Source organism: Canis lupus, chromosome 3 (genome assembly GCF_048164855.1).
Source record: "Canis lupus baileyi chromosome 3, mCanLup2.hap1, whole genome shotgun sequence".
NCBI classification, from domain to species: domain Eukaryota; kingdom Metazoa; phylum Chordata; class Mammalia; order Carnivora; family Canidae; genus Canis; species Canis lupus.
In genome coordinates this window covers 65,210,469-65,233,586 of record NC_132840.1, presented here as the reverse complement: position 1 = coordinate 65,233,586, position 23,118 = coordinate 65,210,469, and the positions used below count along the sequence as shown (strand labels likewise).

At 37.4% G+C, this 23,118-nt stretch overlaps 1 protein-coding gene across 3 annotated transcripts in view; it reads right to left on the bottom strand.

Annotated features, from left to right (window-relative positions):
- DDX10 (DEAD-box helicase 10) overlaps positions 1–23,118 on the bottom strand; it is a 252,528-nt gene that overhangs the window by 214,323 nt on the left and 15,087 nt on the right. For all 3 annotated transcript variants that reach the window (XM_072821875.1, XM_072821874.1, XM_072821876.1), the window contains 5 exons: positions 21,510–21,630; positions 20,571–20,760; positions 16,592–16,718; positions 12,410–12,572; positions 8,957–9,041 (listed from right to left, as the gene is read on the bottom strand). In XM_072821875.1, coding sequence (XP_072677976.1) covers positions 8,957–9,041; positions 12,410–12,572; positions 16,592–16,718; positions 20,571–20,760; positions 21,510–21,630 — 686 coding nt within the window. The remainder of the gene's footprint in view (positions 1–8,956; positions 9,042–12,409; positions 12,573–16,591; positions 16,719–20,570; positions 20,761–21,509; positions 21,631–23,118) is intronic.

Below are 23,118 nucleotides of genomic sequence, written 5' to 3'. Positions count from 1 at the left end.
AAGGGCTGAAGTTTGGTATTTGTATAAAGAGAAATAAACATTCTTCACAAGATCTACATCTTGGAACTCCATTTTAGACAGGTTATTGTAAGAAACATTCCAGGCACCAAATAAAAAGCCCTGCATATGAAACACACACACACAAAAAAATCTCACTTGCACCATCAGTAGTAACACCATGTTACATTTATGTAGCCTTTAGAATTTAGGAGAAAATTCATTTTACATTAATTTGCCAGTTTTTTATAGCAATTGGTAGAGAAAATAAATTTCTGGAAAGACCAAGAAGTTATAAAAAATATATATATATAAATCCAGAAATATGGAACAAAAACAAAAACCACTAGCTAATTATTATATATCAGAGGCTTTAAACTTCCAGTTCATTACCTTTTTCAGCTCTCCAGGATTCTTTCCAGAAAGAAAGATCCTTAATAGGCTGATCATGATTCTCTAACACCCAGAAACTTAACTCCACATCCTACAGCTCACGAGCATTTCTAACTAAACTTGGGAGACCCAGACCACGGACTTCTGGGTCCCAGTGGTAATTCTTCCACTGAAATAACCTCGAAACAAACTCTGGACCGAAGGAGGAAAAAGCCTTGCCTTTCTGGCAGTAATCTGCCTTCTACCCAATAACCACTAGTCCTCAACTACTCCAATGCCTATTTCCCAACATACAAACTCCATTCTAGCTGAGACCTTAAATGTCCCTTAAACTTTGCCCATTCAGACCTCCAACTACTACTGTAACAAGATCTGGCAGTGTTCATGACTGCCAGATCTCCTAGCCTGGTTCTTCAAATTACAGATCAGACCATAAGAGAGTCTGTTTCAGAATAAGTCCTTTTGTAATTTTTTTGGAATATTTTATTTAGAGAGTGAGCTCTAAATAAAGAGTTTTCTCCCTCATGGGAGAAAGAGAACACAAGCAGTGGGGAAAGTAGAGGGAGAAGCAGGCTCCCCGCTGAGTGCGGAGCCCAGTATGGGGCTTGATCCAGGACCCTGGGATAATGACCTGAGCCAAAGGTAGACATTTAACCAACTGAACCACCCAAACATGCCACTTCTTGTAATTCTAAAAATATATATGAGAACTTTTCTAGGTAGTAAGATGCGGGTGGTATGTTCTGCCAATGTCTATAATTTATACAGTAAACAAACACTATTTTTATAACAAAACACAAATATGAAGTAGAAAACAAAAATATATATGCTTTCAAAATCTCCATCTTTTGTGTCATTCTCACTTTACTGAACACATCTTAGTACTATCAACATCAGGGTACTTCCTTATCTCAACCAGAAATTTGAGGACATATATGAATACATGTTTCCTACCTACCATACATTTGTACCTAAGAGCTGCTCACTAAATATTTGGTGAGTGACAGATATAAACAAACCACCCGAAGTTGTGTAAGCAGATAGAACACTGGATTTAGAGTCAAAAGAACTGAATTCAAGCCCCAGCTGTACTATTCATTATCTTTATAACCTTGGAATAATGAGTCCCTTTATCACCATATATTGCACTCCTTTATAAATAGTTTGAAGGAGATGATCCAGGTCCCTTCAGAGCCTCAAGTTCTATACCCGCGATTCTTAAATACTAGTCATTGTTCACAGAAGTAGGATCAGGAGGTGGATAAACAGAGACAACTGTTGGGCACACTGCTATCCCACAGCCTTCTTTCTGCCCCCTCTCTGCATCTCCTTCTATCCTCCCTACACCGTAGTCTTTCCTGGGGTAAGCAGCCCCATGAGCGCCTCGCCACTGAAGACAACAGTGCAGTCAGCCATGCAGAACGCACGCAGATGGCCAGAGGAACCAGACTCCAACTGCTCTGTTCCTCCTGCACAATATGGCACAAAGGAGAGCTTATTCCAGGAAAAGGGTGATCTCTGACTCACAGAATAGCTAAAGACTCTACACTAGATGTAAGAGAAAAGGACAGACTGTAAAATATTCTGGGAAAAATAGAGCCAGGTGCAGTGTAAGGACTTGGAAACAGGTACACCATAGCAGTTTGACAGACAAAGCTCACAATAATTGGGAAGAAACCAAGTTGGTTACGGTGGGTTGTATGGAAAGCTTCTAACACACTGATTAAGAACAAGGATTTAGGGAGCTCACAGAGAAAAGGTAGACGTCCTTACAGTCTATCAACTCTGTTCCCAGAATTTAAAAAGAGTCTAAACTAAGTTTTAATACATTAAAAGCAGGAAGAAAACATACATAAAAGTACTGCCTAAAAATTATACTACCTGAAATTATACTTTCTGGAAACTACTGAAAGAGATCATTAACTCCATCTTACAAGAGAAGATATTAAAGCTTAAAGAGATTAAGAACTGGTCAAAGGGTCCAAAGCCATCAGGTGACAGAGTCAGATCCAAATCTAAATTTCTTGACTTTTAAGGATAGTGTTGATCTACCATGGGATATCTGTCCTTCGTAATCCAAATAAAGAAGGAAAATAAATTTATTTTTAGTTTATCTTCAAGATCACAAACAGCAGCAAGTTTCAATAAAAATATCTACCTTCCTTCTCCCAGCACCTGGCTTTCAAACCTTCTGGAAGCCCCACCTGGGAGCCGCAGCCACTACATTTCACCAAATGAAAACATCTGGTCTGGGGCACACAGGCAAGAAGAGGAGTTGTAGAGTCAGAAAGACCCAAATACAAATCCCTGCCCTGGTATTTCCAGAGGGATCTTAGATACAGTTTACCGCATAATCCCTAAGAAATTGTTTCCTCTCTCATAAGGCTTACATGAAGACTAAATGAGTTCTTGCATTTGTTCACTCAACAGATATTTGAGTGTTAGAAAGTAAATGTCTAAGCTACAACCTGTTCATTCTCTTAGGGAAGAGGCTCCTCTGGCTGAAAATGAAAAAGTGATGCAGTCAAATCTCCTCATAAATATACTAATGACAGGCCTTCTGGGAAACAAACTTGGCATATGCTCACATGTGAGCCCTCATCTAGGAGATGTTAATAACAGGATGTACCGAGTTCATTTAAAGTCTGTGGATGCAAGGAAGAGGTCTCTATAAGCAGCATGTAACTGAGTACACCAATAGCCCATCTATGGAAGTGATAAAGGGCATGTATGGCTCAGTGACCACGAGGTCAAGCTGGGTCAGAGCCTGCCCTGAGGTGTCGAGAATGGCCCTGTGGAGCTATGGAAGAGGCAGACCTCTTCCTGCCTCACATATTCCTTGTCATTAATTACCTTCCCTTACCCTTGAAATTACTAGGAAAGCTTGCTATTAGGAGTGGTAGACAGCTACTAAAACAACTCCCAAAGAGCTGGGCCTTCTGGCATTCACACCTTTGTGGTCTTCCCCACACTGAGTAAGGCTGATTTCTGTAATCACTAGGCTACCCCAAGTAAGATGGAGTTTGAGTTCCAAATCTAGGTCACAAGACACTGCTGCTTCCCCCTTACGCTTACTCTCTCTGATGAGGCCAGGTGCTATGTTATAAAAAGCCCCACAAAAAGAAAAGCCATGTGGAAGGACCAGAGAGGCACCTGCCAACAAGCAGGGTGAACAAGCTTAGAACAGGATCCACCCCAGTTGAACCTTCAAGTACCCTGTGACACCTTGACCACAGACTTGTAAGGATCCAGATGAGCAGCCAGAGGAATCAAATGAGCCGCACCTAGATTCCTGATTCAGGGAAACTGTGAGATAATATACAGTTCTTGTTTTAGACACTACATTGTGGGGTAATTTGTTATACTGCAGTGGATTAATTAATTTTAGGTAAGCTCTAATTCATGAGTCTGATTTGAGAAAGTAATTGTGTTATCTCAACTGCCAACTCTGTGCAAAATCTGGGTTCTAAGCACTCGGGGTATATCAATTAAGTAGACATATTTCCTTGCCTTTATGTAACTTACATTCTGGTGAAGAGAAAGAGAAACAATGTAATAAAGAAATGCTTAGTATATTTGAAAGCATTAAGTGCTATGGAAAAAAGAAAGTACAGAGTGAAGTGAGGAGGAGTGGCTGGAGCAGGGTTAAGATAGCTAGGTTAAGAAATATAGCCATGCAGATCCTTGAGGAAAAACCATTCCAGCAAAAGAAACAGTAATATAAAAGGATCATGATTGGGGGGGGGGGGGGGGGGTGCAGGGAGGAATATGCTCGGCATGAACAAAACCACTCCACCAGTGTACAGCATGGTACATAGGGGAATTGAAAGGAAGGCTAGAGGAGATTGAATAATATCAAGTTATTGGCTTTTATTCTGAGGGAAGAGGAAGCTATCAGAGCACTGACATGATCTGACTTGTGTTTAAAAGGATCACTCTGCCTGCTGTGTTGAGAACAGACAGCAGGAGAGCAATGAAGAAGCCCTGGAACTCACGGAACTCAACGACTCCTAAAAAAATATCAGCCTACTTATCTACCTCTGTAGCTGTCCTGGCCCTGCTGTATCCCAGTTCAATGCTTCCTGATGCAAAATAAAAAACTGGTTTTGCCCTTTAAAAAAAAAAAAACAAAACAAAAAAACAAAAAAAAACTTTCAATTCTAAATAGCAACTAGACCAAGGAAGAAGGCCGTGTAAAGAACCATTATCTACCAAGAAGCAGCAGGCTGAAGACAGGATCTTCATAAATCTAACCTAAAGGAATTAAAGCAACAAGAATTTTCACTAGCAAAGATTGCTCCCATCTGATACCTAAGATATTCAGAGTAACCTTCAGTAAATTAAGGCTCACAGAAATTGTCTTTTCACTTTATTTCAATTTACAAAACAATAAAGGGCACTTTAAAAAAATTCTCTTCCTTATCTATTCCATAAAGTACCAGTATTTTCCACAAACCATAAACTCTTCAAAGTTGTCACAGTAGAAATTTTAACTACTTTGCATCTTCATCTTTGCTGTTGATCTAAACTGCTGCCAGTGTGTGATGCAAAGAATTGGCCTCTGCTGCCCCCCAGTGGAACCACCTTCTGCTATCTACATCACACAGTCTGAGATCAGTAAAGTAAGGCTCAGGAGAAATACCACTTCTGAGGAAATTGTTTTACCTTGACTCTGGAAAAAAACAATAGTTACACATATATGAACTCATTTTTTTTAAGTAAGTACTAGGCCCAACATTGGACTTGGACTCATGAACCTGAGATCAAGAGTGTGGCATGCTCTATTGACTGAGCCAGCTAGGCACTGACTCTCACCTTATCTACAGTTACATATAATTCACATCCTCCATCCACAGGCCTGTACTCCCCAAATAAAAGCATTAAAAAAAAAAAAAAAAAGAGTGCGGTGCCTGGGTGGCTCAGTCAGTTAAGTGTCCAACTCTTGATCTCAGCTCAGGTCTTTGATCTCAAGGTTGTGAATTCAAGCACTGCACTGGACCCCACACCAGGCATGGAGCCTACTTTAAAAAATATCTAATTTAAAAACAATTTTTTTTTTAAAAGAGGAGTATATACCTACCTTCTATTCCCAATTTTTTTTGTTGTTGCTGTTTTCGAATGGGCATTTGAAATGGAAATTTCAAATTTCCATAAGAAATGGAAAAGCCTTGGGATGCCTGAGTGGCTCAGAGGTTTAGCCTCTGCCTTCCACCCAGGACGTAATCCTGGAGTCTCAGGATAGAGTGCCACATTGGGGTCCCTGCATGGAGCCTGCTTCTCTCTGCCCATGTCTCTGCCTCTCTCTCTGTGTCTCTCATGAATAAATAAAATCTTAAAAAAAAAAAAAAGGGGGGGGGGGATCCCTGGGTGGCGCAGCGGTTTTGTGCCTGCCTTTGGCCAGGGCGCCATCCTGGAGACCCAGGATCGAATCCCACGTCGGGCTCCCGGTGCATGGAGCCTGCTTCTCCCTCTGCCTGTGTCTCTGCCCCTCTCTCTCTCTCTCTCTCTCTCTCTCTCTGTGTGACTATCATAAATAACTAAAAAAAAAAAAAAAAAAGAAATTGAAAAGTCTGGTTTTATGAGTACCAAGAACTGCAGGCCCTAAAGACAATCATTTTTAAATACAATGCACCTCAGAATACAGCTTAATAAAATTATATTCATATTCCTTGCCTCACTTGTCTCTAAATGAGATCATTCTGTTAAAAGGGGTGTGGATGGCTAAGGAAAAAAGATGAAACTTTTCTCAATACTAAGGATCAAGAGAATTTCAGGTGAATAAATTAAAACAAAGTACTTCAAGACAAGTACCAGAATCACTACTTTCACTTAGCTAAAACACAGAAAAGAAAAACAGATTCCTCAAACCTTAGCTATTTTGATACAAAGCACTGAATTCATTTCTCTCTATTCATATATTATAGCTCAATTCCACAACTAAACACTATCTGGCAACACAGTTTTAATTACAGCATAAACACAAGATTTTAATGAGTTTTAAATTTTAATTTAGCCTTTATCAATTCAATTATCCCATCTCATGGCCCACGAAACTTTCTAATTATCTGTAAGCCCATTAATGGCAACTTTTAAACTGCTATTTCACTATTTTATTAAACTCAAGAAAAAATAAGCATTGCATATCCTAAACATTTCCACTAACTACTCATCTAAAAGAGCCGATTCAAAACATTTTTAATTGGTTATGAGGGATCAAATAGACTTGTACCTTAAAAATTAATAACAGCAGAAGTTGCATTACAATAGTTTTTCAAATTAGTATTTTCTCTTCAAACACAATTATAATGTTGCTGTACCTACTCTTCATCTCCAATGTCATTAGAACAATTTAATGTTCACCCTGGCATGTTCAACTACATAAAATTTTTAACAACCTCTCAGGAACCAAACACCCTGAAATAACGCCTCTTTGGTGAACTGTTTTCTGATGCAATAAGATGATCCAATCATCTTCATAAAGGAACAATAATTTTAAAATACTATTTAAAAGTGTTCTATAGGGCAGCCTGGGTGACTCAGTGGTTTAGCATCACCTTCAGTCCAGGGCGTGGTCCTGAAGACCCAGGATTGAGTCCCACATCAGGCTCCCTGCAAGGAGCCTGCTTCTCCCTCTGCCTGTGTCTCTGCCTCTTTCTCTCTCTCTCATGAATAAATAAATAAAATCTTAAAATTAATTAATTAAAGTGTTCCATAAAGATACCTGCTTGCCCTATGTCAACACCAAACGGCATAACTAAACAAGTCTACGTGCCCCTGAAGCTATATGTTCGTGAAGGGTCATATTCCACTTTATCTAGAATGCAAATGTGCGTGAGTACATGTACAAATTCATACATGCTACATGTTTACTGAAGAGCATGAAACATTCCACCAACCACTATTTATCACCTTCTGAGTATCTCACTATGTAAGATAACCCAAACGTGTACCCAATACAAAGATCACCGATACACCACCCACCTTCCTATAAAATGGAAAGCAAGATATCTGTTCTACCACTCAGGTCCCATTTCCTCATACCCCATTAGAAATCAAAATGGAAAAAAAAAATAAAGAAAATCAAAATGTCATCAGTCTACGGCCAACTGTGTCTGAAGGCACAGTGACACCATATACAGAACCCACTTCTAACTCCATTGCTTGTTCAAATTATATTGTTAATTGCAATACAAAGGCTTACTTTTCACCCTGTAGCATATAAATCCTATTTTTAAATAGCTTTATTTTTCACTATTATACTAGTCTCTCTATTCACACTGATCAAAAGAAATGTGTTTGATTACATTTTGATTATAGCCCATGTTTAATGGCCCACAAAGTAAATGTAAATCGGTCAAAAAATGTTTAAGCAATCAAATATGTTATGAAAATTAAAAATGAAGGAAGAGCTCTGCTTCTCCCTAGGCTGCTAAAAGACTTGAGAAACCTTCATGTCAGCCAAAACATATAAAATTCACCAGATACAACCAAAAAAAAAAAAAAAAATCTTTAAAGCGATCCAAAAAACGGGGCACCTGGGTGGCTGAGCGGTTGAGCATCTGCCTTTGGCTCAGGTCATGATCCCAGGGTCCTGGGATCAAGTCCCAGATCAGGCTCTCTGCAGGGTGTCTGCTTCTCCCTCTGTCTCTCTCATAAATAAATTAAATCTTTAAAAAAAAAAAAAAAAAAGCCATCCAAAAACTGTGGATTCAAAGAAATTTAAAATAACTGCACACCAATGAGATTTACCAGATAAACAAGGGACAGGGGACACTTGGGGCTATTTGCTAAACGGGACACAAGGCAAGCCTGCTAGAGAATGGCAGTCATTGCTTGCAAGATGGTTTAAATCTTAGGTCTAGGGCAGCCCCGGTGGCCCAGAAGTTTAGCGCTGCCTCTCAGCCCCAAGTGTGATTCTGGAGACCCAGGATCGAGTCCCACATCAGGCTCCCTACGTGGAGCCTGCTTCTCCCTCTGCCTGTGTCTCTGCCTCTCTCTCTCTCTGTGTGTCTCTCATTAATAAATAAATAAAATCTTTTTTTTTTTTTTAATTTAAAAAATTAAAAAATAAATCTTGGGTCTAAAGATCCTGCCATCCCTGGGAAACCATTCAGCTCAAGTTGCAACTTAAAAATTGGAAGTAACTGTTGGACCATGCAGACCAACAGGTGGTGTCTCTGCCATCATCAAGGATCAATGTCTCACTGACAACCATGTTATAAATATGCATCCAATTACAATGAGAAAGTAAATGGCACAAGGTAAATGCAAAGAAACAGTCCGTCTGTGGCTAATCATAATTACTCATAACCCTATTATTATTTAGGTTGTTTCCAATTCTTAACCATTACAAAAGTCAATAAAATGAACATCTTTACTGAAACTTTCCCCATCTCTGTTTTCTTAAGATCAGTTTCTGAATGTGGAACATGAAACAAAAGGAAGAACTCTCAGGCTTCAATAATCATTGCCAAATGCGACCTAGAAAGATGTTAACCACTTAGCACCCTATCAACAGCGTACATGTCTCAACTGCAACAGCAAAGAAACGAGTGGGCACACCTACCTGGCCGTTCTACCTGCTCTGTGAATGTATGTGTTGGCATCCTCTGGACAATCAAACTGAAGAACCCAATTCACAGCTGGGAAATCTGTATACAAAGAACATCAAGTTAGAAAATCAGTTTCAAGGGGATCCCTAGGTGGCTCAGTGGTTTAGTGCCACCTTCAGCCCAGGGCCTGATGCTGAAGACCCGGGATCGAGTCCCACATCAGGCTCCCTGCATGGAGCCTGCTTCTCCCTCTACCTATGTCTGTTCCTCTGTCTCTCTGTGTCTGTCATGAATAAATAAATAAAATTTAAAAAAATAAAATAATAAAAAATTAAATTAACTGCATGAATCAAGAGATAATAAACAATTCTCCTTTGACAGTGTTTGAATATGAACATTATTTGTATCTGACACAGAACAGATTGCTTTGTGTCAGACAAATAATGAAATACCCTGGTATTTAATAACCTAAAAGAAACCACTTCTCATGACTCCTAGTGAACTATAAAACTTGTTTCCCAATTTAAATGAAACTTTACTTTCCTTGCTATTCCCATCTCCATTTGAATTAATGATGTCTAAGTCCCTTTTCTCATTTCTCAGCAATAATTATGCAGTACACATATCTGGCTACAGAAGTTTTCATTTGTTTCCAGACACCCTGTTCCCAACTCCTTAAAACAACTACCTTTAATCATCTGTGGATTTTACTGTTTGGATTTCAGATCAATTTCTATAACAGAGAAAAGGGCTCAGCACTAAACCAAAACAAAACCAAAAACAATATTGGGGATACCACAAGAAGAATGATACAGACATAACAAAAGGAAATCTTATTTTAAGATTTATCTATTTATTTATTTGTGATAGAGAGAGAGAGGCAGAGACACAGGAGGAGGGAGAAGCAGGCTCAATGCCAGGAGCCCAACGTGGGACTCAATCACCGGGACTCCAGGATCGCGCCCTGGGCCAAAGACAGGCGCCAAACCACTGAGCCACCCAGGGATCCCAACAAAAGGAAATATTTGGCAGTTCTTCTAAATTTGGTAAATTAAGAAGCACAGTGTAAGAATATCACTTCAAAATATAAAACTAAATACAAAAAAAAAGACTAACAGAAATTTAAAGAGTTGCTCCTGAAGAGTGAGGAAGTATAGAGCCTACTAGGACTCGTACCTTATTTTTTACCCATGTACATGTGATAATTCATTTAAAAAAAAAAGTTAATAAAGTTTTAAAACGGTACTGGTGTATTCTAAAGAAATTCAAGGATGCTTAAGAACAGAGCGTCAGAATATTCATTGCACATTTTTAGAATAAAAAGACTTCAATGTTCATTATTCCAGGAATGGGTAAATTCATACCATGAGACACTCTACAAAACACACTGGATCTTTATACGTCAACATGGAAAGATCTGGGGTGCCTGGCAGGCTCAGTTGGTGGAGTGATTCTTGATTTTGGGGCTGTGAGTTTGAGCCCTACATTGGATATAGGGATTTCTTAAAAAAAAAAAATGAAAAGACTTCAAAAGCCAAGTCCTATATTAGCATATATAACATTGTTCACGTAAACTTTTTATATACTCAATACTTTATGTATTGCCTATCAATACATTCATATAAACTTTTTTTTTTTTTTTTACATTCATATAAACTTTTTAAAACAATCTAGAACAGAGGTTTTTGACATTTGTGTACTATAAATAAAGCCTATGAACCCCTTCTCAGAATGTTTTTAAATGCATAAAGTAAAACATAATAGCAAGGAGTTATAAGCTTTTTTATTTACTGAAGTTTCTGATATAGTAATGTATATGCTTGTTTACTAATACATTAGACATCATTGTGGGTCTAATAAGTACCATAATATTGAAGTAGTCCTGAGTATAAACTATACACAAAAATAACTGCAAATACTATAGAGTTATTTCAACCTAGAATTCTATTCCTATCCCAACTATCATTCAAGAATAGAAAATGAAGGATGCCTTGGTGGCGCAGTGGTTGAGTGTCTATCTTTGGCTCAGGGCATGATCCTGGAGTTGCAGAATCGAATCCCACATGGGGCTCCCTGTAAGGAACCTGCTCCTCCCTCTATCTATGTCTGCCTCTCTCTCTGTGCCTCTCATGAATAAATAAATAAAATCTTTAAAAAAAATAGGAAATGTATGTAACAACTCAAATTGACTTCTTGTGCACCCTTACTGAAGCAGCTATAAGAAAATGAGATTTTTAATTTTTTTTAATTAATTTTTTTTAAGCAATCTCTATACCCAATGTGGGACACAGACCCACAACCCCAAGACCAAGAGTTACATGCTCCACCAACTGAGCCTGCGAGGCACCCCTAGAGAATGACATTTAAAAATTTTTTAAATGAAATGAGAGAATAAATCAAGAAAGAGGAAGAAAGAGATCTGGATAGAAGCATCTCAGGATAACAAAAATGCAGGAGGATTATGGAGCAACCAGTCTGGATAAGAGTTGGCAATGGAAGGCTGCAAGAGAGAAACAGGCTGTGTTTGAACTGTTAGAAAAGTAATAAGCATGGGACATCTGCTAGGACAGTTAAGAAAAATAATAACTAGGATCACAAACTAAGCAAATCTTAACTATTAACACAAAAGTACAAGATCAGAGACAACTGATACACAATTTCCCTCAGCAAACAATTACATGGCCAAACAAGGTAAATACAAAATGTTGAATTTACTAAAAGTCTTGGATAACAATATAGGCTAGAGAGCTTTAAAAATATATGCATACTTGGCTAAGGCCTTCAGTCACATGGGAATGAACGGATATGATGTCTGAGATATGCTTTAAAATACTCCAAGACAAACAAGCAGACAGGAAGAAAAAGGGGACCACAAAAAAAATCATCACTAAAGCTGGGTAATATTGGGCATATTCTTCATGTGTGTTTAATATCTGCTGCAGTCATTAACAAATAAACTGAAAAATTTAAAATACTACCTATTTTCTTGTCTTATATTCATATCTCTACATCCTGTAATTCACTTCCATACCCCATTCCACAACCACAAAGCTACCAACTGTAAAATAGTATCAATGGGCTTCTAGAAAGCTTCAATACATTATGTTTTTAAATTGAAAACACTTGGTGAAAAAAAATTGACTTCAAATTTTCTTGTTAAGTTGTCATATTTTACCAAGTTTCCAATTTTCAAAGAAACAAGAGTAGTTTTTCCTCCTATCTTTAAACCTTTATCCTCCTTTGATTGTGGGGGGTCCTCAGGATTCTAGAATTATTTTCATAAATAATAAGCAAAGACAAAAATACAACCAAAATTTTCACCAATGTAGCCTTAATTCAATTTACTTGTTTTTCTAAGAAAAAGTGGCCCAATTATTTGAGTGAAACAACTTGAATTCCCAAATCCATCCATTTATAAGCAAATTCTATATCCCATGATCCCAGAATATTTTCTGCTAAGCTCTTACCCAGGCCCCTGGCAGCGATATCAGTAGCAAAGAGCACTGCGGATCTCTTGCGGACAAATTCATTGTAGACTTCCATTCTTCTCATCTGCTGCTGGCGGCCGTGCAGGGCAAGGATAGAGATGCCAGGACGTAGCCGGCAGAACACTCGGTACAGATACTGAACCTGGGCACGAACAGAGAAAGAAGATTGGTTCTTCCAGATAGCAGCAGCACAGCAAGCTGAGATGAACAGCAAAACTGCTTTAAGGAGCACAAGTTTCACTAATTAAAAAAAGCAGAGAAAGGGAAATGCAGTCTAGAATTGAGGTCTTCAAGCATTTTTTGCTCACATTATGTCCTGTGAGAACTTTTTAAAAACTATGCTCCCCTTTTGTTTTCGACTTGATAGCTGACATTTTTCCAAATGTAACTAGCTGCAAAAAATGTAATTTCGGATATATTAAATGTTCAGAATTTAAAATAAACTTCTTATACATGTACCCAGTAGATTCTAAGTAGCAGAGCAATTTGATATCCACAATCATTTTTAAAATATGTAAAAATAATGAAGACCATGGGTCATCTATGTGGCTTAGTTGCTTAAATGTCTGTCTGCCTTGGGCTCAGGTCACAAACACAGCATCCTGGGATAGAGCCCCACATGGGCTCCCTGCTCACAGGGGAGTCTGCTTCTCCCTCCCCCTGGTCTTGTGCTCTCTCGAGCTCTCTTGCTCTCCCTCTCAAATAAATAAAATCTTTAAGAAAATAAATAATAAAAGCCATGCCTGTGTGAAAGAAGGTCCTAAACTTTTCTGTGAACTTAAAACCGCCATAAAAAAATTAAGTCCTAGAAAAAAATTAAACACAAAATAAACTCCTCAAGACAAAGAAATTTTGCATTTTTTTCCTTCCTGAACTCCTATGTCAACTTTCTGACCCCACAGAATTTTACTTTAATAGTTTAATGCTTCAAAGTCTTTTGATTATCTTAAACTTTTTACAACTTTCTACAATAAAGCATTAAAAATTTTCAGGCTGAGCTACTACTACATTAGTGTAGAACTAACCAGAACAAGTAATGTTAGAATTGGATAAAAAGAAAAACAGAGAGGTGCCTGGATGGCTCAGTCAGTTAAGCGTCTGCCTCCAGCTCAGGTCATGATATCAGGGTCATGGAACTGAGGCCCTGCAGCAGGCTCCCTGCTCAGCAGGGAGTATTCTTGAGATTCTCTCTCTCCATCTCCTTCTGCACCCCCCACATGCATGCTCTCTCTAAATAAATAAATCTTTTTAAAAAACAAAAGGCAAAACAAACTAATAGATAATAATTTTGTTATACAACATTGGATGTTATTACATCTCTTCATATATGGAAGTAAATGGAACTGATTGTTACTTCTCTTTAGTTTAAATGATAACAAATGCATACTAATTGGTACACTGAGGTAGAGTATCATATTATTTTATTCCTATTTTCTCTAATATGCATGTTAGGAAAATCTCTTCACAAAAATACAGAACACGTACTGGAAGAACTGTGGTACACTGTTGGTGGGAACACAAACTGGTATAGCCACTGTGGAAAATAGTGTGGAGGTGGGCAGCCCTGGTGGCTCAGCGGTTTAGCGCCACCTTCAGCCCAGGGTATGATCCTGGGGACCCAGGATCGGGTCCCATGTCAGGCTCCCGGGATGGAGCCTGTTTCTCCCTCTGCCTGTGTCTCTGCCTCTCTCTCTCTCTGATGAATAAATAAATAAATAAAATCTCTAAAAAAAAAATAGTGTGGAGGCTCCTCAAAAAATTAAAAATAGAATTACCAAATGATCCAGCAATTCCACTACAGGGTATTTACCCAAAGTAAACAAAATACTAATTCAAAAAAATACATGCATCCCTGTTTATTACAGCATTGTTTACAATAGCCAAGACAGGGTAAGCACAGTGTCCCTGCAGAAAAAAATGGATTAAAAATAGGCAATACATATATACAATGGAATATTACTCAGCCATAAAAAAGAATAAGATCTTCCATTTGCAACAACATGGATGGATTTACAAGGTATAATATTAAGTGAAATAAGTCAGAGAAAGATATAAGCCATATGATTTCACGAATGTGGAATTTAAGAGAACAAGCAAACAAAGGCAGAAACAGACAAAAAAACCATACTCTTAAATATGGAGAACTAGTGGTTGCCAGAGGGTGGGTGGGTTAAACAGGTGAAGAAGATTAAGTACACTTACCATGGTGAGCAGTGAGTTAATATACAGAATTATTGAACCACTATATTACACACCTGAAACTAACGTAACTCCATATGTAAAATTATACTGGAATTTTAAAAATAAGTTCAAAAAAAAGAAAAGAAAATGTACTGGAAAGAACCTTACTTCATTGAACACCTATATTTCTTTTTTTTTTTTTTTAAGATTTTATTTATTCATGAGAGACACAGAGAGAGAGAGAAAGAGGCAGAGACACAGGCAGAGGGAGAAGCAGGCTCCATACAGGGAGCCCGATGCGGGACTTGATCCCAGGACTCCAGGGTCACACTCTGGGATGAAGGCAGTGCTAAAACGCTGAGCCACCCAGGCTGCCCTAAATGCCTATATTTCAAAATGATGATAAAGAAAATTTATAATAATCCATCAACTAGTAAGTCCATTAAGTCTCCCTACAAATTCTAAGTAAAGAATGTAAGCCAACTAAATTTGTTGGCTTGTTCTTAAAGCCATTCACTTTCTAAACAGCAATCCCCCTGGTGCCAGGAAGGTTCTCAGGTCCTAAGACAATGCACCAGTAGGATTAGATATAGTCGGACTTGTGCCTTTCTTTTGCAGTTTTAAAAGGGCTATCATGAAAAGGGTAGAGGAGAAAGGTGAACCTGCAGATGACAGATACAGGTAAACTAAGCTCAAAAAAGTGCATATGTAAACTTAGAGGTGTGAACAGAGTTCATGAAAATTTTTCTGCAGTTTCCATCTCCAGAGTCAAAACTGATTGAATTCTTGCTCTTGAAAAAAACTCGCTGAGGCAGATGATTTTCTAAGATCATTCTGGCTAGAATGTACAATAACTATAGGAAAGAAACTGTGAGAATGAAGAGACCAGCCACGAGTAAGAGAAAGGTTAGTATAGCTTAGACTTAGCTGTAGCATGAGGTGTGGTGAGAGGTGGTAGAGGTAATGAGAGTTATCAAAATACTGACAATAAGCTGAAGACAGGCAACAATTAAGGATTCAGTCATTTAGAATGGGGAAGAGATGGGAGGGAATAATCTTCAGGAAATGAAATCTTAAATTGTTCTTATTTTAAACTTGAGACGCCCTCAAGACACTCAACTGGAAATCTCTAGTATTCAAGTGGATACATAACTCTGGGGCTCAGGAGAGTGGTCAGGGCTTGAGATGTCAGTGTGGCAGTTGTTAGAACACAAATGGCATTTAAAGCCATGGAAATGAAGAGGTTTCCTAAAAAAAGAGTACAACAGAAAGACCACCACTTATCTTCCCCATAAGCTGGAGGGTAACTTAATGGCATATTTACCACATTAAGTATTCAAAAACCTATAAATCTAGAATCTATCTATTATATGCCAACAACTATATATCCTCAGGTAATCTTAAATATAGAGAGGAAAGTGACATAAAAATCACTTAAGGTGCCTTCTCTTTAAGGGAAGAGACAAGTATTCTTATTTATCACTGAATCCTTCATTCACAGCAAACGGCTAATATTAAACAAATGTGTAACTGCATTAAAGTCATACACACTATAGAATGATAGGGGAGGAACCCACTGATTCTAACAAGGAGTTCCAGAGTATTAGAGAAGGATCCCCAGATGTAACATTTGAGCTTAGCCTCAAAGGACATCCACCACTCCCTCAGCCATTAGTGTAAAGGAATGCAGAGAGGGCATGCCTGAGAGCATCAGGGCATCAAAGCATGGAAATATATAGCATACTCAGTTCAGTATTCATAGAGGGTGGGTGTCAGATTATAAAGACCTGTGGTTCATCTAGCCATTCAATGAATGGTTTGTTCTACCAGTATTCACTGAGGGATACTACACCTGTTTATCATATTCTTTACCATGTCTAGCACTGTATTTATTAAAACAGAAGAAACTGCTATTTATCTAACTGAAACTTGCTATTTTAAAAGGGATGATTCAACGTCAATTACTTAATCATTCAGTACCTCTTTACAACTGGAGAAAAATACAATACTTTTCTTCTTCAGGTGGCTTCTCAAAAAGGAATATAACACACTTATTTTTTGCTGCAGCTCACAAACTATGTAGTTCTGTTCCAAAGTGGCAGGGGTGCTTATGGAAATAAGAGGAAAAAAAAACATTAAAAATATGCCATATCAGTTAACTTTAAAATCCAGACCCACCAAAAAAGAAAAAAAAAATTAGGAAACTATTAACAGCAGCATGCCTCTCCAACAAATTTCTCATACATATATACATACACATACTGCGAAAGAGAACTTCTTAGAAATTAAAAATAGAATCAGTTATCACAATTTTGCAAATCATAATGAAATAAAGGATCTAGGCAATAACCATCACTGGCTGCTAAAACTTTAAGGTTAAAAAGCTATCATTCCTGCCTTAAAGGGGTTGTCCATATCAGATTAACATTTTGAAGGCCTCTAGTGCTAATATAAAGCCTGGATTCAGCATAAAACAAAAACAACAGAAGGCATCAGAGAGCAAGCAAGGTGTCTAAGGACTTAAAGTACAGAAAAATAAACAGACATGCCCTGAGGCAAGCCCCAGAGTAATTTCCACTTTTCCTTCAAAGCATTTGGGGGAATCCCTGGGTGGCGCAGCAGTTTAGCGCCTGCCTTTGGCCCAGAGCGCGATCCTGGAGACCCGGGATCGAATCCCACATCGGGCTTCTAGTGCATGGAGCCTGCTTCTCCCTCTGCCTATGTCTCTGCCTCTCTCTCTCTCTCTCTGTGACTATCATAAATAAAAAAAAAAAAAAAAAAGCATCTGCTGATTTGCAAGGCAGGTGTGAGGTGGAATAGCAACCTTCTGCCTAAATACGGCAGTCCAAAATCCCAGAGAGAAGAAACCAAAAAAAAAAAAAAAAAAACACTGGATCTTAAATTCTTCATTCAATTGTCCCACGAGAAGTGTGACAACTCCTAAACACACACACACCAAAATGAATGAAAACAAGCAAAAAGCAACAACTGGGAAGCTCAGAGCTGACCAGAGATCCTGGCAGTCTCAGGGCTCTGAAGTTCAGAGCCTGCCAGGATGGAAGTGCTCTGGTAAATACCCACACCTTTCAGCGGAGACCTCCAGAAGGTCAATACCCAGCCAGGGCTCTAAGAAGAACAGAAATACAACAGTCCCAGAGTCTAAAAGCCAGGGTAGCCCAGATCAGGGTCATCTGTCCTTACAACATCTACCTGCCAACAAACGAATGAATGAATGAATGAATGAATGATAAATAAATAAATAAATAAAATCATTCATGGTTTAACTAAGAATCAAAGATAAGAAAATCCTAAACAATACACAATACCTTCAAAGGAACAAGAAAATTGTAGCTAACTCTGAAATAACAAAAGTTATGTTAGACCAACAGAAAGGTATCTGTGAAGAAAAAACCTGCCAAGATATCCTTCAAGAGTAAAGAAGAAATAAAGAAGTTCTCAGAAAAGTCCAAACAGAATTTTTCCACTAGTAAACCCAAACCCAAAGAATAAAAGGAAATTCTTTTAAGAAATAAAAATATCATAAAGAATAACTATTTGGATAGATCTAAATAAATATTCGTGTTTCAAAAAGTAATTACTAACAGCTTATGGAGTTTAAAATGTATGAAACTAAAATACTTCACAAGGAAGACACAGTGGAAAGGGGTAAAAACTATTACCTATTATGGTAAGTCACAGGTCAATGAACTAAATTCTCCAGTTGCAAAGGAATTAACCTACCTGATAAAACCATATGTTGCTTACAAAGTCAAATCTATAACATAAGGGCATATATAATGTACAGAGTAAGTGAACAGAGAAAGACTCACCATGCAAACATGAACCTAGAGAAAGCTGCTATAGGGAGACTAAGATCAAACTAGACTTCAAGGCAAAAAGCATTAGTAAAGATAAAGAGCAACATTTCCTAATGGTTAATTACGCTAACAGGAAATGTAATATTACATTTGTATGCACCTAATAACATAAGCTCAGCATATCCATCTTGAATTTGAAATGGTTCATAATTCACCACAGAATTCAACTTATATTCACCGTAAAACAGCAAATTACCATGATCTAAAGACAATTTTTTCTCAAAGAAAAAAAAAAATCATTAGAAGCACCATTTCACTACAATAGCAATATAAAGAAAACATACTGGTATACTGTTTCTAAGTATACTCTAATACACAACTTCAGAAAGATCTAACTTTTAAATTACTTTTCTGGTCCTTCACAATTTGAGAGCAGATATTCTATAGTGCCTTAATTTTTTTTTTTTAAGTGGGAAGCAAATCAAGTTTATTGAACAATAGTACAAAACTCCAAAAGAGGGAGGGGACCCAAGACAGTGGCCCTTAAAAATATTCTTGACTATGATTTTCCTATGGTGTATTAACCAAATTAATAGCTAGAGAAGAAACTTCAATAATGACATGAGACAAAATTCACAAGTCTGCTTTTTGTAGCACTCTGGTGAACAGGAGATTAGAGAGTGCCACAGTCATTACCATACAGCCTGCAGTTGTCAATTATGTCACTGGAGACATGGTTTCTGAAAGCCCCATTTTTTATAAGTGATGGAACTGCATTTCAAAAATCATTTATAGGGTTGCCTAGGTGGCTCAGTCAGTTAAGTGTCTGACTTTTAGTTTGGGGCAGGTCATGATCTCAGGGTCATGATACTGAGTTCTGCAATGCACTCCACACTCATTGCAGGGTCGATTTGAGATTCTCTCTCTCTCTCCCTCTACCCCTCCCCCCCACTCATGCTCTCTTTCTCTCTAAAACAATAAAATTTTTAAAAAATCATCTATGAAATGTATAGTATTTGCATTCAATTTTTTCTAACTGATCTATAGATAATAGCTCATTGTTATCTACAGAAATTGGCAACAAGGGTACTATGTACAATTAACTTATGCACAGTTTTAGAGACTCCCTAATGATTAAAAAATTCGTGTCCTGTAAAAACACTAAAGAGTCTTGAAAATAGGCAGAAAACAAATAGAAAAAGAACAGAGAAAATCTAAAGACCTAGACAATCTTTAGATTATTAATTGTACCAAGAATTTCAATAGCTATCTCAATACAACCTTATAAACAAGGACCACTGTCTACTCCACTAAGCTAAGGAGTAAACTACCTCAAGAATCTCTTGCTATGCCATTCTCGAGTTCTTGATAACCAAAGATACCAAAGTTCATCCATTAAGATCACCTGGAAGCACGGAGTCTGGCCTCTCCTAAGGCTATCTTTAATCCTAGACATCTATTAGCGGAACCAAGTTAATGTGGACCTCAAGGCCCATATTCCCAACACTTGAAAACTTTCCAAGTGGATAACCCAGCATTTTCCCCAATCTATTTCTTTTTAGACTAACATTTCATAGGAAGAAAGAGAAGTCATGATAGAGATAATGGTAGGGTTGAATCCATATTGAGACCCTGACTAGAAAATATTTCTACAAGTCAGGTATGTTCACAGTCTACAATGATACATACACAAACTTCCACTTGTGTCAAAATACTCTTTAAAATCTATTTCCCAAAAATAAAATAAAATAAAATTAAAATAAAATAAAATAAAATAAAATAAATAAAATCTATTTCCCCAAACCCATTTCCCACACAGCCACACAACCCCATTGCCCCTCATTTTATGCAGAAGTAGTTATTAATAAATAGCTGTTAACATGTTAACATCTTACAGAAAGATATTTGTTCCTCAGACCACATTTTGAAAAAGACAGCATTAGAGTATTCCAACATTTAAATGTGCATCAAATATTTAAATAATTTTAAATAGTATATTTTATTCTGCTTCCCACAATTCATAACCCATAAAATGATGTCTAGTTTCCTAAAAAAGCATTAATTTAAAATGTTGAATTATTATACTAAAAAGAACATTGATTTTTCTGACTAAATCAAATATGGTTTCAAATAGTACATACCTATATTTTGCTTTTTCATGAACCCAGATATACTCAGGGTTTTTCAAACTCAAGCGTGCAAGGTCCTTTACAGATTTGGTTTGTGTTGCTGAAAAAAGTAAAGTCTGACGTTTCTTGGGAAGATTTTCAATAATAGCATTCATGGTGTCAGCAAAGCCCATATCCAAGATTCTATCTGCTTCATCAAGAACTAAAAAGAGAAAATTCAAGGTGAACTACAGTATTTAAAATATACATTAGGCTAAATGTAATCTAGTATCCTGCACAGGATTCTAGAAGAGAAAAAAAGGGCATTAGTGGAAAAAGTGGTGAAATCCAACTAAAGTCTGTAATTTATATAACGATCAATGTTAATCTTCATTTTAACAAAAGTACCACAGTTGTGTAAGACATTATACATGGAAACTGGGGAGGGGCATAAAGGAACTCCCTGTATTATCACTGCACCTGTAAATCTAGAACTATTCCAAAGTACAGAGCTGTTCAGAAAAAAATAGCTACATTAGGTAATATCATCAAAAGTGCATATATCTTAAAAGATAAATTCTTAGCAGTGTCAACTACTGAAGTGTCTAATTTCATATACAACTACTTATATTCTTCTGACCATTTTGTTTAAAAAAAGTCTAGTACTCTCTAGGTTTAGAATCCCTATGCCAAAATATTGTTTCAAGTTATTTCTCAGATGTTTTATTACATAAATATTAAGATTAAAAATTTCTATCATTAGGACACCTGCGTGGCTCCATGTTGGGTGCCCCACCGGGAGCCTGCTTCTCCTTCTGCCTATGTCTCTGTGCCTCTCTGTGTGTCTCTCATGAATAAATAAATATTTTAAAAATAAATAAAGGAAAAAATAAAATAAAAATTTGTCATTAAAATTTATGAGGTTTCTCTCCTAGGTCTCAGATTGTTTCATTGGAAATTCATTAGACTCACCTAACATTTGGAGATTGGTAGCATGAAAACATATCGTCTCATCCATGTGTTGAAGAAGTCGACCCGGAGTGCAAACAAGTATATTTATGTTATTGATCCTCTCAGCTTCATGTTTCAGATCCTGAAAACAGTTGTTTCTTTTGATTACACAGACACATCATGAGCAGCCTGTATATCAAAACTATAAAAGCCATCTGCATGTATCATTTCATCATAGCAAGTAGCTATGCTACAAAGAGACAGGATTTCCCCCTTATATTTCTGCAACATGTCCAAATTTCTGGGCAAACAAAAGTCCTAAGTGAAGTCCTAAAGAGCTCAGAGTGCACTAGATTCTTAATTATACCCAGGATTCTGAGGCCAAGAAAAATTTTCTATAAATGCTCCAAGTCTTCAACTCTCTTTACATCTGCCAGAACTGACTTACCATGGAATCACTGCCATTATTTAAGCCAGAACCAGAGGCAGTGGGGAAGCTCTCCAACATCATTCACTGCACTTTGTGGATTGGGGGGTGGGGAGGGGGTGGAAGAGGAAGTGGGCTGAGCACTCTATGTTCTAGAAGTTGTGTCCTTGAAACAAGAACCACAGAATGTTAGTCCTTAAAGATGGGTGACAGGTACATGAATATGTAAGGTTTGTAATGCTACTCTTCCTTTGAGTATGTCTGCATATCAATTCAAGAGTTCAAGTATTATCTTCACAGTCTAGAAGAAACTCCAGTAGAAGCAAGTATTCCAGGTATACTAGAAAGTAGAGCACAAGTTGCACAGCAGGTTCCACCATGAGCTAAAATCAACATTCCTCAAAACCATCTTCTACTCCAAAAAGCTAGAGTATCAGACAAAACTTACTTTAAAACAATGACCATAACAAAAGACAAAAAAAAGGTATTTACTTTATAATGATAAAGGTATCAACCCGAAAAGAGGATATAACATTCATAAATATTTTACACCAAACATAGATGCACCTAAATACAAAAAATATTAACAGACATAAAGGGAGAAATAGATAGCAATACACAAATAGTAGGGGACTTTAAGACCCCACTTACATATGGATTATCTGGACAGAAAACAAATGAGAAAACACTGGACTTAATACATTAGAGGTGCCTGGGTGGCTCAGTTGGTTAATCATCTGCCTTCAGTTCAGGTCATGATCTGAGTCTGGGGATCAAGTCCCACATCTGGTTCCCTGCTCAGTGGGGAGTCTGCTTCTCCCTCTGCCCCCTCCCCTGCTCACATGTGCATGCTCTCTCTCTCAAATGAGTAAATAAAATCTTTAAAAAACAAAAACATCATATCACATCTACTTAACAGGTATATACAAAACATTTCATCTAAAAATTGCAGAATACACATACTTTTCGAGTGTAAATATAACATTCTCCAAAACAGATCACATGTTAAGCCACAAAACAAATCTCAAATTGAAGATTGAAATCATTATCAACCATCACAGTGATACTGGCCTAACTCAAAAAACAAGAAAAATCTCAAGATAAACAATTTAACTTTACACTGACAGGTAACAGAAAATGCACGGCTAAAGCCCCAAGTTATTAGAAGTAAGAATATAAAGATCAGAGTGGAAATAAATGAAA